Source organism: Acinonyx jubatus, chromosome D4 (assembly GCF_027475565.1).
Source record: "Acinonyx jubatus isolate Ajub_Pintada_27869175 chromosome D4, VMU_Ajub_asm_v1.0, whole genome shotgun sequence".
NCBI classification, from domain to species: domain Eukaryota; kingdom Metazoa; phylum Chordata; class Mammalia; order Carnivora; family Felidae; genus Acinonyx; species Acinonyx jubatus.
This window is the reverse complement of record NC_069391.1, coordinates 48184747-48201249: the sequence shown is the minus strand read 5'-3', so window position 1 is coordinate 48201249 and position 16503 is coordinate 48184747. Positions and strand designations below refer to the sequence as shown.

Genomic DNA, 16503 nt, shown 5'->3' with positions numbered 1-16503 from the left:
TGTAAATCAGCGAACCATCTTATAAGTTTAAAGCATCCAGGAAAGCATGTGACAAATTTCCTACTTCTGTGTAGCCGCTTATATTTTAAAAAGGTTTAATTTACCATACTTCATGTGTTGGCCAGGGCAGGAAACGAACTCAGGGGCATTCAGTTGGTAAACATTAGAGCTGGATTTCAAATCCTACCCACCGCTCTTACTTCCAGGCCACATTCTCACTGGATCCCGTGGCTCAGCTGAATACCACAAAGCACACGGTAGGCACCTACGTTTGATGAATCAAGACATGTTCTTACTAATTGATTTTCAGATGGAATTGACAGTTCCCCTTTCTAAGATGAGATTTTTCAACTCTAGCCACCCTTACCAGAGATAAATGAATTCCCGGGTAGCACCTTTAAACATAAATGAATGTCATCATCTTGGTTGTAAAAACAGAACTACATGGCATGGTGGCTTTTTTTGAAGTTCTTATTAGCAGTTTTCTGTCCAAAGCTGAAATTCTTTGGACTCAAACTCTAGTGTGCCAGAGGTGCATCTGAGGAGCCTGGCAAAATGCAGGTTCCTGGCTCCCAGGGGCACCCTGGAATCTGCCTTCTAGGTGGTTCCCTGGTTAGTTCTGGGACTGTTGCTCCCTGAAACATACTCTGAAAAGGTACCCTGGTAAAAAGGGCCATATCAAAGTTAGCACAGCAATCAGGCCCAGAAATAGAAAGTAAAAGTTACCCGAACAAAGGAAAAACAACGTAATGTCTACAAAGCAAAAATAAAGGAGAGGACGATGTTGGGGGAAGGGGAGATAATTTTTAGCACATTTTAATTTTAAATCACTTTAATACTTTAGCACAATGAAACGTGACTGTTTTCTTTGTATATAAACATAAGATTCTTTGCAGAAACATTTTGGATATTGATGTTATAGCTATATCATCTTTCGAAAGAAATGCATATTCTTTCGAAATTTGCTTGCTCAAGGTAGGCAGAATAAGGTATATACTAAAACAAAAGGGTTAACTTCTTTTAGGGACTCCAGGAAGATGCGGTTTATTCTTTAGTAACAAATGTGTTTGCAGGAAGCCTGATAAAGGTTTTATAATTTTATGCCTACAGTGTGCAAGGCACCCCACGTTGTTTCTTGAATGAATGTAGATGCGTTTGCGGCAACTAAGAATCAACTCCTTTTACTAACAATCTGTTTACTGAAGAAAAACGTCAGACAAGGGTAAGAGTGGTGAAAAGTGAGGAAAAGAAAATGCATTAATACTGAATGGATATGTTTGGAAGAAGTGTTACTGCTTTTCATGCACTACTTTGATAAAGAAAAGGCCCAGGGACTTTGATGATATTACAGTGTGTACGTGATGTTTTTCAGGCAGACTTCTGCTCAGTGATGAAATAAGCTCTGCAGCATTTTCGTTCAGAGCAGTTTTATCCCCCACCCGCTCCGGAGGTCCCAGTGCTGTTGATTACTTAGTACACCTTAGCTGGGGTTACTTGGCATTGAAAACTCCAAAGAAAGGTCATCTTAAAAGTCATGTGTTATGCTTTTAAAATATCTAATAGTTTCCTGTTTCATCTATATGTATTAGATTTGGGAAACTGAGCATTTGACAACACTGAACAAAATGAAATAGAGATTTGATGGACACACAGTTAAAATAGCCAAAGAAATCAACTTTGCATTCTGGGTCATATCCAATCAACTAGGTAGATGTTTACTGGCTGGGTTTCTTAACGTGGCGAAGGAAAAATTACATCCTTATTTTTACTAATCTCTAACGAAATTTAGTATTTCTCTCAATTATGGATACAGGCAACCAACCACAAGAACAACTGTGACTGGGTCACCAAAGGAGTCATGGATTTTGGTTTCAACTGTTGCAGACCTGAAATTGTCAATCCATAATTCTAAATTTCCTTGTGTTTCTTTGTCAGTCTTCTATTTTAAGAAGTATGCAGGTTCTTAAGGTCATTTGGTTTAGAAATTAAAGTAGTATTTAATAACAAAATGTAGTTTCTGTAATTGTTACAACTCTGCTCTTCAGTGATTCTAGATGTAAATAGTATTTCAGTGATCTTAATTGAGAGGAAGCTACACTGAATCACCCAAAGTTTGCAGAGGGATTCTGTTCTCTTCCTGCGCTAGAGCTTTCAGTAAATTTTTTAAAATAAGCAACATTAGAAACAAAATCTAGATTTTTAAAAGGATCGTTTTTATACTTATTTTGAGATTCCAAATAGGATACTAAATTTGTAAAGATGGCAATTATCTTTATTAACACTCAACTTTTTAAATGTTTTATTTAGTGGAAATGAGATGACCAATTTTTTTGTAACTATGTTTTTACTACCTGGTTTTTATGTCACAAAATGTTTATTCCCTTTTTCTATGGCTACTGGATCAGAAGATTCTAGAATTCTTTCAAGAAAAGTGAATGATATACCAGTGTTACAGAGATGATGCTATTAGTCAATTATTCACAAATATTTTAGATCTTCAAAAGAAAAGTTTTCAAAACTCTAAGTGATGACATAGTAATTAGCAATAATAATTCAGTAATCTGAAACATCACTAGTTCTTAGTTGCCTTGTTTCCTTCAAAATTATTATAGTTTTGTACCTTTTATGTCCCTACAAGGTATGGATATGGCCTCATTATTTTTTTCAGGAAAGAAATATGGGGCATTATTTGTATATTTATCTAAGATCTATTCTGTTTCATCAGGGTCCTCTTTTAAGGATCAAAGTCCAAGTACCTTGTGTAATATTAGTGAATATTCTTCCAGGGTTTGGAACACGTGTCATTTCCTAAGCGTGTCTAATGTGTAAAATGGTGTGAACCGTGGCGATGGCGGGGCATCTGTCTGTACAGTTTTTTCCTGGACAACTGCAAAACATATTTCACATCGATGCCCTCCTGCAGACTTGCTATTTGGGAACTCCGAAGTGAAAAATGTAGAGAGATGTTAACAGATACAATTCCCGCTAACACCTTTGGTTTCTCAATTCAACTAAGTCTATCCCAGTCCCTCTCCTATGTCTCGTTAACCTTACAGGAAAATAACCAGGCTTCCCACGATGTAAATTTAACTTGTATAAAACCCACAGCTTTGGTGAAGTAGCTTGCACAGAATACGTGTTTTGAAAACATGCGAGGATAAGAGACTGCCGTGATACGTCTCAAGTTTGAGGAGAGCAATCCCATCGTGGGTTTTTTTGTCAAGTACCACGTGTTTTTCCGCCACGGTGCCGTTTACTGCAGCGAATCCACAAGCCTGGGTTTTCTCTTGTCACATCAGAGCGCCGTGCTTCACACTTTCTTCTTTTTAACGGGAAAGCCTTGGAGGACGTCTCTTCTTTCTGAGTAAAGGTGACTGTAGGTAAAATACATACCTAACATGGAGAAGGGAGGGGCAGAAGTAAGTAAGGTTTACCAAGCGTTTCCCTGGAAAGAACCGTGGTTTTAAAATACAGTCAGAGTGCCACGTGGAGTCGAAGGACAAGACACTTGCAAGGGAGACCCAAAGAAGGAACACTTAACCCAGGGTCCAGATCTTCTGCAGAAAGGGAAGGAAAGCATACTCTGCTGTCCCATTCGGTTTGTGGCAAGGGATTCGTTTCTGCCTTTCCCTAGAGTAGCTCTCTCTACCACCCCGCAAGCGTCGCATCTGTCTTCTCTTTGATGCGTTGTTCTTACAGGTCTGATAATGATTACCTCCGGAAGGTAACAACTCTCTTGGGGGTTGGGGAAGGTTAGAGCTGCAGAGAGTGAAACGTAATCGTGGAAGTCCTCTGCCAGTTAAATTTTCTCAACTCCAAGTGTTTGTCCCACACATTTTTCTTGTGTTTTTAGCACCTACTCCCACTTGCCTGCTGGGGAAATGCTAGCACATAAAACCAAACAAACAGGAAACAAAATCGATATAAATGGGAAAACCAGAATGGCCAAGCTTGCTTCGTTTGACATCTGTGTTTTCTCTGTAGATCACTATGTCCATGGTCAAACTTTTTTTTTTTTTTAATGTTCATTCATTTTTGAGAGACAGAGCATGAGCCGGGGAGTGGCAGAGAGAGAGCAGGAGACACAGAATCCGAAGCAGGCTCCAGGCTCTGAGGTGTCAGCACAGAGCCCGACGCGGGACTCGAACTCACAAACCGTCAGATCATGACCTGAACCAAAGTCCGATGTTTGACTGAGCCACTCAGGCGCCCCTCCATGGTCAAACTTCTACATTTCCTACAACTGCAGGTATGTTACCTGCTACGGAAACTGTTCGTGTTTATACGGTGAAACACTGATATATCTGAGCTTGTGATGTCCTGCAAAAAGCATTATAACTTCGAGGTGCTTTACTAACAAGATCTAGTCCATCATGCCGGGCTTCCTTTTCTGCCTCTCCCGTGTTTGCAGACCTTTCTGCTAAGGTAGATAGCAGCACAAACCAGAAAGCACAGGAAGAATGCAAAAACAAAAGCCACTTACCTATAAAGAGCATCATGAGATACATTTTCAGCACGTATGGGAAATAGATGGCTAAGTCGAAAGGCAGCTTCGTGGAGTATGTGCCAGATGATTCGAAATAAGGCAGCGACTGATAGATGGCAAATGCTGTTTAAAGAAGAAAGAAAGAATTGTGAGTTTCCTCTCATATTGCTACAGGGATGGGTGGGTGTGTGTGTGTGTGTATGGATATTTTGAATTTTATAATGACGGTTGTGACCACTGCTGAATCCCACAGCTAAAGCTACAGTTTAACAAAGAAATGTGAACGACTAAACTGGCAAGACCATGACAACAGTGCGACTTGAATTTTTTTGTTGTTGTTCATTTTACACTTGGTTATGCCCACAGAGAAATAGTTTACAATGTTTCTTAAAGTGGTATCCCCCAATACTTGTCTCCTTAGCCACTAATAGGGATGGATGGATAGTTTGAGGAATCCGAAAAATGTGGCATACGGTTGCTCTCCTTGGAGTTTCAAAACGCCTATCAGTGCAGTAGAGATTCTGAAAAGCTCTGCAACAAAGAAACTGGTTTCACTCAACATCTCCTCAGCTTAACTGGCCTTCGAATAGCTCCTCCTTCCTCCCCACCCACTAGTAGAACTTATAAAGACTTCTGAGCAACTCTGGGAGAAATGGTGACCTAAAGAAGTTTGAGGGACGAGGCTGGGGTCAGATAAAGAGATGGAGGTTCAGAGAGGGAGCAGATGGTGAAGTAGGAGGAGCCTGAGTTCAGCTCAACCCATGGACACGCCAAAGTAACAGCTACATCTGCACAACTCTGAAAACGTCCTGAACACAGGACAGACCTTCCACAGTGAATTGAGAGAGAAGGCCACATGGAAAAGGGTAGGAGGGGTGGAGATGTGGTTGGAAACCAAAACCCTAGTGAGACTAACCACAAACGGAGGGGACACCACAAGCCTGGAAGCGCAAGGAAGTAAGGAACCACCTCAGAGCGCCCTGGCACTGGGAGACTGCTGTGAGAACGAGTCCCTATGACATGTGGCCTTGAAATCCAGTGGGGCTAATCTTTGGGAGCCTTAAAATTCAGCAGGATACAAGGTTAGAAGAAGGAAGGAAATCATAAAGATCAGACCAGGGATGAATGAAATAGAGACTTAAAAAAAGAAAATATCAATGAAACCAAGAGCTGGTTCCTTGAAAAGATAAAATTAATAAACCTTTAGCCAAGCTCCTCAAGAAAAAAGGAGACTAAACTAAAATCGGAAAACAGTAGAAATAAAAACTGACCCACAGAAATACAAAAGATTACAAGACTACTACGAAAATTTCGATGCAACAAATTAGGCAACTTAGAAGAAATAAATTCCTAGAAACACAACACATTTCCAAAATCGAATCAGGAAAAAATAGAAAATCTGAATAGACCCATTATTAGAAACAACCTTGAATCTATACTTTACAAACTTCCCAAACAGAAGTCCAGGAGCAACTGGATTCACAGGTGAATTTTAACAAACATTTAAAGAAGAGTTTATACCTATTCACATCAATCAATTCTAAAAAAAATAGGAAGGGAAGCTTCCAAATACATTCTATGAGCCCAGCTTTACCTTTACATCAAAAGCAAAGAGACTACCCCCTCCCACCACCCTCCCTCTAAATACAAGCCATTATCCCTAATGAACATAGATGCAAAAATCCTCAACAAATTAGCAGAACATATTCAACAATACGTGAAAAGGACCATTTACCACAATTAAGGGGGATTGACTATGGGGATGCTAGGATGGTCCAATATGTGCAGTCAATGTGATACACCATATCAACAAAAGATAAAAATCACAATCAATAGATGACGAAAAAGCACTTGACAAAACATCTGTTCATGATAAAAATGCAACAAAGTGGGTTTAGAGAAAATATTCCTCAACATAATAAAGGCTATGTATTAAAAACCCAAAGCTAAAATCATAGTGATAAACTAAGAGCTTTCCCTCTAGGATCAGGAACAAGTCAAGCTGTCCACTCTTGTCACTTTATTCAACAAAGTACTAGAAGTCCTAGCCACATCAGACAAGAAAAGGAACTAAGAGGCACCCAAATTGGAAAGGAAGACATGCACAAGACATGACACTGTACATAAAAATCCTAAAGATGTCACCAAAAAAACAGAAGTAACAAACGAATTCAGGAAAGTTGCAGGTTACAAAATTAACACATGGAAATCAGCTGCATTTCTATATACTAATAAAGTAGCAGAAAGAAAAATTCAGAAAACAACAATCCCATTAACAGTTGCACCAAACAAAATAAGCCAAGGAGGTGAAACATCTATACTCTGAAAACTGTTAAGACACTGAAGGAAGAGACTGAAGACAACACAAACAAATGGAAAGATACACCAAGCTCGTGGACTAGAAGAATTATCATTAAAATGTCCACAGTACCCAAGGCGCCTGGGTGGCTTCGTCGGGTAAGTGTCTGACATCAGCTCAGGTCATGATCTCGCAATTTGTGAATTCAGGTCCTGCATCAGGCTTGCACTGACGGTGCAGAGCCTGCTTGGGATTCTCTCCCTCCCGCTTACTCTCTCTTTCTAAAAATAAATAAACATAAAAAAAAAAAGTACATACTACCCAAAGCAAATTACAGATACAGTATAATCCCTATCAAAATACCAATAGCATTTTTCATGGAACTAGAATAAGTCATCCTGGAGTTTATATGAAACCACAAAAGACCTTGAATAGCCAAAGCAATCTTGAGAAAGAACACAGCTGGGGGTATCACAACTGCATATTCCAAGGTATACAACAAACCCGATATGATCAAAACAGTATAGTACTGGCACAAAAATAGACACGAAAATTAATGGAAGAGGGTAGAGAGCCAATAAATAAACCATGCTTATATGGTCAATCTATGACAAAGGAGGCAAGAATTTACAATGGGAAAAAGGCAGTCACTTCAATACATGATGCTGGGAAAGCTGAACAGCCACATTCAAAAGAATGAAACTGGACCCCTTATTATAGACAAGAATAAACTCGAAATGGATAAAAGACCTAAATGTGAAACCTGAAACCACAAAACTCCTAGAAGAAAACATAGGCATTATACTCTTGGATATTTCCCTTAGGAACATATTTAGGGGTAGGTCTCCTCAGACAAGGACAACAAAAGCAAAATTGGGACTACACCAAAATGAAATTTTGCACAGTGAAAGGAACCATTCACAAAACAGAAAGGCACCCTACTGAATGGGAGAATGCAAGGTATGTATCTTACATGGCATTAATATCCAAAATACATGAAGAACTTCTACAACTCAATACCAAAAACACAATGCAATGCAAAAACATGAAGACATGAACATACATTTCTCTAGAGAAGACATACAGATGCTCAGCATCACTAATCATCACAGAAATGCAAGTCAAAATCATGAGATATCACCTCACACCTCCCAGGGTGGCTAGTACAAAAAGAAAAAGAAAAAAGAAAAGAAAAGAAATAACAAGTGTTGGCAAGGCTGTAGAGAAAGGGGAACCCTCTTACACTGTTACTAGGAATATAAACAGGTGCAGCCAGTGTGGAAAATAGTATGGAGGTCTCTCAAAAATTAAATATAGGAGCACTGTACTATCCAGTAATTCCACTTGTTGGTCTACCCACCAACTAGTTACAGAAGCTTCAAACAGCCCTCTCAATACCATAGGGATCAAACCCTGCCCCGTGTGCCCAAAGCAGGCAAAGTGGGTCATAGCAGCTGGCTGCACCAAAGGCAACTGCAGCTCAGCCATAACAGTAGGGCATAGGCAACCCGCACAGGGGACATTCCTGATTTTGAAGACCAAGGGGGAGTTGTGCTACAGGACGCCACAGGATCTCTTCAACATAAGGCCACTATTTTCAAGACCAGGAGATGCAGGGACACCTGGGTGGCTCAGTCGGTTAAGCGTTTGACTTTGGCTCAGGTCATGATCTCACAGCTTGTGAGTTTGAGCCCCACGTCAGGTTCTGTGCTGCTAGCTCAGAGCCTGGAGCCTGTGTCAGATTCTGTGTCTCCATCTGCCTCTGCCCCTTCCCCGCTCATGCTCACGTGCTCGCACTCTCTCTTTCAAAAATAAACATTAAAAAAAAAAAAAGACCAGGAGATGCTGACTCACTGATACACAGACAAAATGAGGAGACAGAGGAATATGGCCCAAAGGAAAGAACAAAATCACAGTAAAAGAGCTAAATGAAACAGGTAACCGATGTGCCTGATAACGAGTTCCAAGTAATGGTCATAAAGATAATCGCTGGGTGTGAGAAAAGAGTAGATGATCTCAGATCTCAATGAGAACTCCAACAAAGAGAAAATATACAAAAGAACCAGTTAGAGCTGAAGAATTCAAAAAACGAAGTAACTCCACCAGAAGGAATCCAGAGCAGATTAGAGGATGCAGAAGAACACAACAATCTGGAAGACAGCATAATGGAAAGCAATCAAGCTGAAGAGCAGGAAGGAAAAAAATGACATCCGATAAGGGAACTCAGCATTATCGAGAGTAACAATATTTGCATTAAAGGGATCCCAGAAGAGAGAGAGAGAGAAAGGGAGTAGAAAAATTATTTGAAGAAATAACTGAAAACTTCCCTAATCTGGGAAAGAAAAGAGACATCCAGCTTCAGGAAGCACATAAAGCCTCAAAAAGATGAATCCAAGGACGTCCACACCAATTATTATTCAACCATAATAATTGATATGGCAAAAAGTAGTGATATAGAGTGAATTTTTAAAGCAGCAAAAACTGCTTCTAGGACATAACTAGAAGAAAATTATAAAAGGAAAAGTTTCACAGGTAAAAAGCAAACATACCGTAAAGGTGGTAGACTAACCAATTATAAAGCCAGCATGGAGGTTTAAACACAAAAGTAGTGAAATCAATTATATCTATAAAATTTAAGTGATACACAAAAAGGAAATATGTAAAATATGACATCGTTTATATAAGACATGGAGGGGGAAGTAAAACCTTTTAGAATGTGTTCAAACTTAGGTGACCATCAACTTAATACAGACCATTACACACATAAGATGTTCTATTTGAACCCAATGGCAACCACAAATCAAAAACCTACAATAGATACACAAAAAAATAAAGAGAAAGGAATCCAAATGTGACACAAAAGCAAGCCATCAAACCACAAAGGAAGAGAACAAGAGAAGGAACAGAATTCTGAAAACAACCAATTTGTTGTTAACGATGAATAAAATGGCAATAGGTCCATATCTATTAACAATTACTTTAAATGTAAGTGAACTAACTGCACCTATAGGGTGACTGAAAGGATTTAAAAAACAAACCAAAAAACCAAAACCAAGACCCATCCATTTCTGCCTACAGGAGACTCACTTCAGACCTAAATACACATACAGACTGAAAGTGAAGATATGGAAAAACCTATACAAGGCAAATGGGGCAGGAAACAGGGTAGCAATACTTATATTAGACAAAATAGACTTTAAAACAAAGACTGTAGCAAGAGACAAAGGTACTACATAATGATGAAGTGATCAGTCCAAGAGGGTATAACAATTGTAAACATCTATTCACCCAACAAAGAACCATCTAATTACATAAAGCAATTAACAGGCATAAAACGAGAAACTGAGAGTAATACAATAAGAGAGGACTTTAACACCCCACATGCATCAATGGACAGTCATCCAGACAGGAAATCAACAAGGAGATAGTGGCTGTGAATGACACATTAAACTAGACGACCCTAACAGATACCTACAGAACATTCCATTAAAAAACAGAATATGCATTCTTTTTAAGTGCACCTGAAGCATTCTGCAGGACAGATCAAATGTTAGGCCACAAAACAAGCCTCAAAAATGTTAAGAAGATTGAAGTCATAGCAAGCATTTTTTCCCAACCACAACAGTATGAAACTAGAAATCAATTACAAGAAAAATTTTGGAAAGAACACAAATAAAGGAAGGCTACACAACATGCTATTAAACAACAAATGGGTCAACAAAGAAATCAAAGAGGAAATCAAAAAATACAGGAAGACAAATGAAGATGGAAACACTGCAGTCCAAAATCTTTGGGCCATGGCAAAAGCAGTTCTACAAGAGAAGTTTATAGCAATACGGGCCTATCTCAAGAAACAAGAATAACTTTCAAACAACCTAACCTTACACCTAAGGGAGCCAGGAAAAGAACAAAGCCCAAAGCTACTAGAAAGTAGAAGGAAGGAAATAATAAAGATTATGGCAGAAAAAAGTAAACTAAAAAAATGACAGAAGAGATCAATCAAACCAAGAGCTGCCCTTTGAAATGATAAGCAAAATTGATGGCCTTTAGCCAGATTCATCAGAAAAGAGGACTAAAGTAAAAAATGAAGGAAAAGAAATAACAACTGATACCACAGAGATACAAAGGATTGTAAGAGAATAGAATGAAAAATTACATGCCAACAAATTGGGCAATCTAGAAGAAACAGATAAATTCCTAGAAATATACAATCTCCCAAAAGTGATTCAGGAAGGAATAGAAAATTTGAACAGGCAAATTACTATTAGTAATGAAAGTGAATCAGTAATCAAAATCTCCCAACAGACAAAAGTCTGGGACCAGATGGCTTCACAGATGAATTCTACCAAACATTTAAAGAAGTGTTTAAGTCTTCTCAAAAAAATAGAAGATGATGGAAAACTTCCAAATTCATTCTACAAGGCCTGATTGCAAAACCAAAGACTGTTTAAAAAATAAAACTATAGCCAGTTATCTCTGATGAACATAGTGCAAAAATCCTCAATAAAATATTAGCAAACTGCATACAGCAATACATTAAAAAGATCATTCACTGCAAACAAGTGGGATTTTCCAGGGATGCAAGAGTGATTCAATATTTGCAAATCACTCAACATGTTATATCACATTAACAAGATGAAACAGAAAACTCGCTGGACCATTTCAAAGGATGCAGAAAAAGCATTTGACAAAATACAACATCCATTCATGATAAAAACTCTCAATAAAATGGGTTTAGAGGAAACATACCATAAAGCCACCTATGAAAAACCCACAACTAACATCATACTCAATGGTGAAAAAAAAGCTTTTTCTCTAAGATCAGTAACAAGACAAGGATGTCCACTCTCACCACTTTTATTCAACAGAGTACTGGAAGTCTTAGCTGCAGCAATCAGACAAGAAAAAGAAAAAAGAGGTTTCCAAATTGCCAAGGAAGAAGTTAACCAAGATTATTTGCAGATGACATGGTACACTATATACAGAAAATCCTACAGACTCTACTGAAAAACTATTAGAATTGATAAATTCAGTAAATTTGCAAGATACAAAAGTAACAGAGAAATCTGTTCCATTTCTTCTATACACTACTAACCATGTACAGTTGCACCAAAAAGAATAAAATACCTAGGAATAAACTTAACCAAAGAAGTGAAAGACCTACACTCTGAAAACTGTAAGACATTGATGAAAGAAACTGAAGATGACACAAACATGCTCATGGATTGGAAAAATATCATTAAAAGATCCAAAGTACACAAAGCAAACTACAGATTCAATGCAATCCCTATAAAAACACCAATAGCATTTTTCATAGAACTAGAACAGATAATCCTAAAATTTGTATAGAACCACAAAATACCTTGAATTGACAAAGAAATCTTGAGAAAGAACAACACAGCCGGAGGTACACTAATTCCAGATTTCAAGATAGGCAACAAAGCTGTAGTAATCAAAACAGTATGGTATTAAAACAGATACACAGGTCAATGGAACAAGATAGAGAACCCAGAAATAAACCCATGCATATATAGCCAATTAATCAATGACAAAGGCAAGAATTTACAATGGGGAAAAGACAGTTTTTTTCAATAAATGGTCTGGGAAAATGGGACAGCTATATGCAAAAGATTGAAACTGGCCCCTTTCTTACACTGTACACAAAAATAAACTCAAAATGGATTAGAGACCTAACTGTGAATCGTGAAACCATAAAACTCCTGCAAGAAAACATAAGCAGTAATTTGGCCATCACCCTTAGCAACATATTTACAGATATGTCTCCTTAGGCAAGGGAAATGAAACCAAAATTAAATCATTGGGACTACATCAAAATAAAAAGCTTTTTAAATTTTTTTTTTTTAATTGTTTGTTCATTTTATTTTGAGAGGAGGGAAGGAGCATAGAGAGAGGGGGAGAGAGAATCCCAAGCAAGGGCTCCATCTCATGTACTGTGAGATCATGACCTGGGCCTAAATCAAGAGCTGCTTAACCAACGGAACCACCCAGGCGCCCCCAGATAAAAAGCTTTTGTGCAGCAAAGGAAAGCATTGACAAAACAAAAAGGCAACCTAGTGAATGGGAGAAGATATTTGAAAGTGAAATATCTGACAAGGGTTTGATATGCAAAATACACAAAGAACTTATCAATCAGATAGGGTATGCTAAGTGAAATACACAGAGAAAGACAAATACCATATACTTTCATTTATATGTGGAATACAAAAGATAAACAAGAAATAGACTTAAATATAGAGAACCAACTTGCGGTTGCCAGTTAGGGAGGTGGTTGGGGGCGGGGGGATGGGCTAAATAGACAAAGGGGATTAAGAAGTACAAACTTCCAGTTATAAAATGAGTAAGACAAATGAAAAGTACAGCATAGGGTGTCATAGTCAAAAATATTGTAATACTGTAGAGTGACAGCTGGTGACTACACTTACTGTGGGAAGCAATGAGTAATGTATGGAATTGTTGAATCAATATGTTGTATACCTGAAACTAATACAGCATTGTCTGTTATACTTCAATAAAGAGAAGAAGGTTCTATGAAATTATATCTCACATATAGATTATTTTATGACATTTCATGAAATAATAATGTCCTATGGTTATGTTAAGATGTTATTAGGATAAGTGGGTGAAGGGTACATGGGAACAACGCACAATTTTTGTAACTTCTCGTGAGTCTAAAATTACTTTTCAATAAAAGGATTTTGGGGGCGCCTGGGTGGCTCACTTGGTTAAGTGTCCAACTTCGGTTCAGGTCATGATCTCGCAGTTCATGAGTTCGAGCCCACGTGGGGCTGTGTGCTAATAGCTCAGAGCCCGGGGCCTGCTTTGGATGATGCTGTGTCTCCCTCTCTGTCTGCCCCTTGCCTGCTCACGTTCTCTCTCTCTCTCTCACTCTCTCTCACTGTCTCTCAAAAACAAAATAAACATTAAAAAAAATTTTTTTTTTAATTTTAAGACCAAGGAAATGTCAGGCAACCAAAGCTGTTAGAGAAGCCTGAGCACAATGAGGGTCATGGACCCAGGATCTGCAGTTGACAGCAATACGTGCCATCTAAGATTTCCACTTGCTGCACCTGAGTCTCCAGCATTTTATCAGTATCAACGGCTGATTTGGTTATCTAAAGAACTTGGTCTTTGTCTTTTATATCATTGTAGGGGCAACTAAAAAAAGATTACTAAAAAATATTAGAGTTATCAAAAGTCAGGTAGATTGTCTTAACTACGTATTTTTATACTTTGAGGCATTTGAAATCTATAGAAATACATAAAGATAAAACTACAGTTACCTATATTCTGTGCCCCCCAGAGTCATTATTGATATTTTGTCACATATGCTTCCAGGATTCTTTCTGCATACACTTTGCTTTTTAATTGCAGTAAGTTTATGAATCTAATTTCAATAAAAGAAACAGGTTTTATGGCAAACATACAGGAACATGGATTTCCCAGAAAGGAGAAGACTTAACATTACCAAATAACAAGAATGAAAAAGCTTTCTATACAGCTATTCATCCTTTATGTTTAGGAAAATATCAGTCATATTTCTACTTTAGTCCTTTGTATATTCTTTATGGTAGTTTTCATATGATACAACAAAGGAATGTACTTAATAAATGTTTCCATGAGTGAAGGACTCCATTCTCAAAGAAATAAGTAATTCAGTTTTGTTTTGTTTTACAATTTTCAGGAGTATTCTCTAGAGTCTCTTGGCATAGTTTTTTCTAAAAATTAGTAATTCTTTTGAAAGCAAAACACATTTTAAAGTTCTACCTATTGTGATTTATTATAATATAAACTTTCTCTGGTCATTGGCAAGTAGAAAACATGTGGGTATAATGTATACCCTTTAAGATTATCACCAATGTCACCATTTTACGTTAAATTTATTTCTGTATATTTTCCCTCAATTATCTCAATATGCTTTCTTAATTTGTTTATGCCTTCTGTTTTCAAAATTCTTAATGTCTGTTTCAGAAAGCTCCCTACCAGTCTGCCAAATCCATTACAGAAGGAAGTATATATTCCCCTAATATCCTCAAGCTTTTTGCAGGCAGATTAATTATTTAAGTTTTAGTTTTACATTTAAGCTAAGTAACTAGCTTACTTTATATTGTATTCAGTAATTCATTCAGTGTTTGTTGAGCATGTATATTGGGTATGTAAGAGAAAGAAAGCAAGGAAACACAGACAACCTCATATCCCCAAGGATATCAGAGGTTAGACAGAAAATAGGCACTAATCAAAGAATCACACAAATGTCTAATTACACCCGAGGTAGGTCTTATAAAAGACAGATTCATGATTCTGTACTGGGGGGTGGGGGATAGGACTGACTGAGTTGAGAAAGTTGAGGAAGGCTTCCCTGAGAAACTGATGACTGATCTAAAGGTAGAGTCTTTCAACAACAGCCAAACTATGGAAAGAGCCTAAATGTCCATCAACTGACGAATGGATAAAGAAGATGCGGTTTATATATACAATGGAATACTACTCAGCAATGAGAAAGAATGAAATCTGGCCATTTGCAGCAATGTGGACGGAACTGGAGGGTATTATGCTAAGTGAAATAAGCCAGGCCGAGAAAGACAGATACCATATGTTTTCACTCATATGTGGATCTTGAGAAACTTAACAGAAGACCATGGGGGGGGGGGGGGAAGGGGAGAAAAAAAAGTTACAGAGAGTGAGGGAGGCAAACCATAAGAGACTCTTAAGGACTGAGAACAAACTATAGGTGGGGGGTGGGGGCGAGGGGAAAGTGGGTGATGAGCAGGTAGGAGGGAACTTGTTGGGATGAGCACTGGGTGTTGAATGGAAACCAATTTGACAATAAATTATATTAAATGAAAGGAAGGAAGGAAATGAAATGAAATGAAATAATGAAATGAAATAATGAAATGAAATGAAATGAAATGAAATGAAATGAAATGAAATGAAAATAAAGGTAGAGTCTATTCCTGGCAGAGTGTGATGCATGGGAGACAGTTAAGTAGGAAAGATAGTCCCGCCAGAGGGAACTGGATTTCTATGCATTAAACATAACCACTGAGTCACTAAATGTTAAACCCCTTTTGGATGAGTACACTGAAAGGTTACAACTCATATAACAAGTTAATGAACTTAAGGGCCTGTACTCAGATGTCTTCATTCCTCACCCAATATTTTGTCTACTGAGCAAAGCTGCTGCCCCCTCCAACTTTGTTTCTTAATGCTCGGCTTTTTTGCATCAAGGGAAGTGTGCCAGGAATGATACACTGGGTCAGCCGTCAGCGGTAGCAAAAATAGTAATTTAATCATCAAAAAGTTTAGTGAGCCATTATAACTAGATTGCTTTGTCAGTACGCAACACTGCAAAGTCACTCTGCTTACCTTCAGCGAGAACACACAAAGGATAAATCGGCATCCACAGCGTTTGACTGAGCCAGGTCAAGACAGCATAGGATATTCCTATGACTGACAACATGCTGTAAGTGTACCTAAAAGGAGACAAGGAGCTCATCAACATCATTTCCTGCTGATGTCTGGGAAATAACAAGGGAAGAAAATAGCTTACACTGTAATTGAACACAGAAATACAACTGGAAAGCGCAAAGTCCAAACTTTACTTCCTAGCATTTATGCAGGAGAAGAGGTTAAAAAACTAATAATAAGGGGAAGGGAACCGTGTCAGCCTGGTTTGTCTCGGGGGGTGGATCATGGATAA

General features: G+C 38.1%; 1 protein-coding gene across 2 annotated transcripts in view; it reads right to left on the bottom strand.

The window, feature by feature from the left end:
• Positions 1 to 1759: 1759 nt before the first annotated feature.
• HACD4 (3-hydroxyacyl-CoA dehydratase 4) overlaps positions 1760 to 16503 on the bottom strand; it is a 36382-nt gene continuing 21638 nt past the window's right edge. For both annotated transcript variants that reach the window (XM_027047064.2, XM_027047067.2), the window contains exons 5-7: positions 16170 to 16276; positions 4484 to 4609; positions 1760 to 3393 (exon numbers count right to left, since the gene is read on the bottom strand). In XM_027047064.2, coding sequence (XP_026902865.1) covers positions 3311 to 3393; positions 4484 to 4609; positions 16170 to 16276 — 316 coding nt within the window. In that variant the 3' untranslated portion in view covers positions 1760 to 3310. The remainder of the gene's footprint in view (positions 3394 to 4483; positions 4610 to 16169; positions 16277 to 16503) is intronic.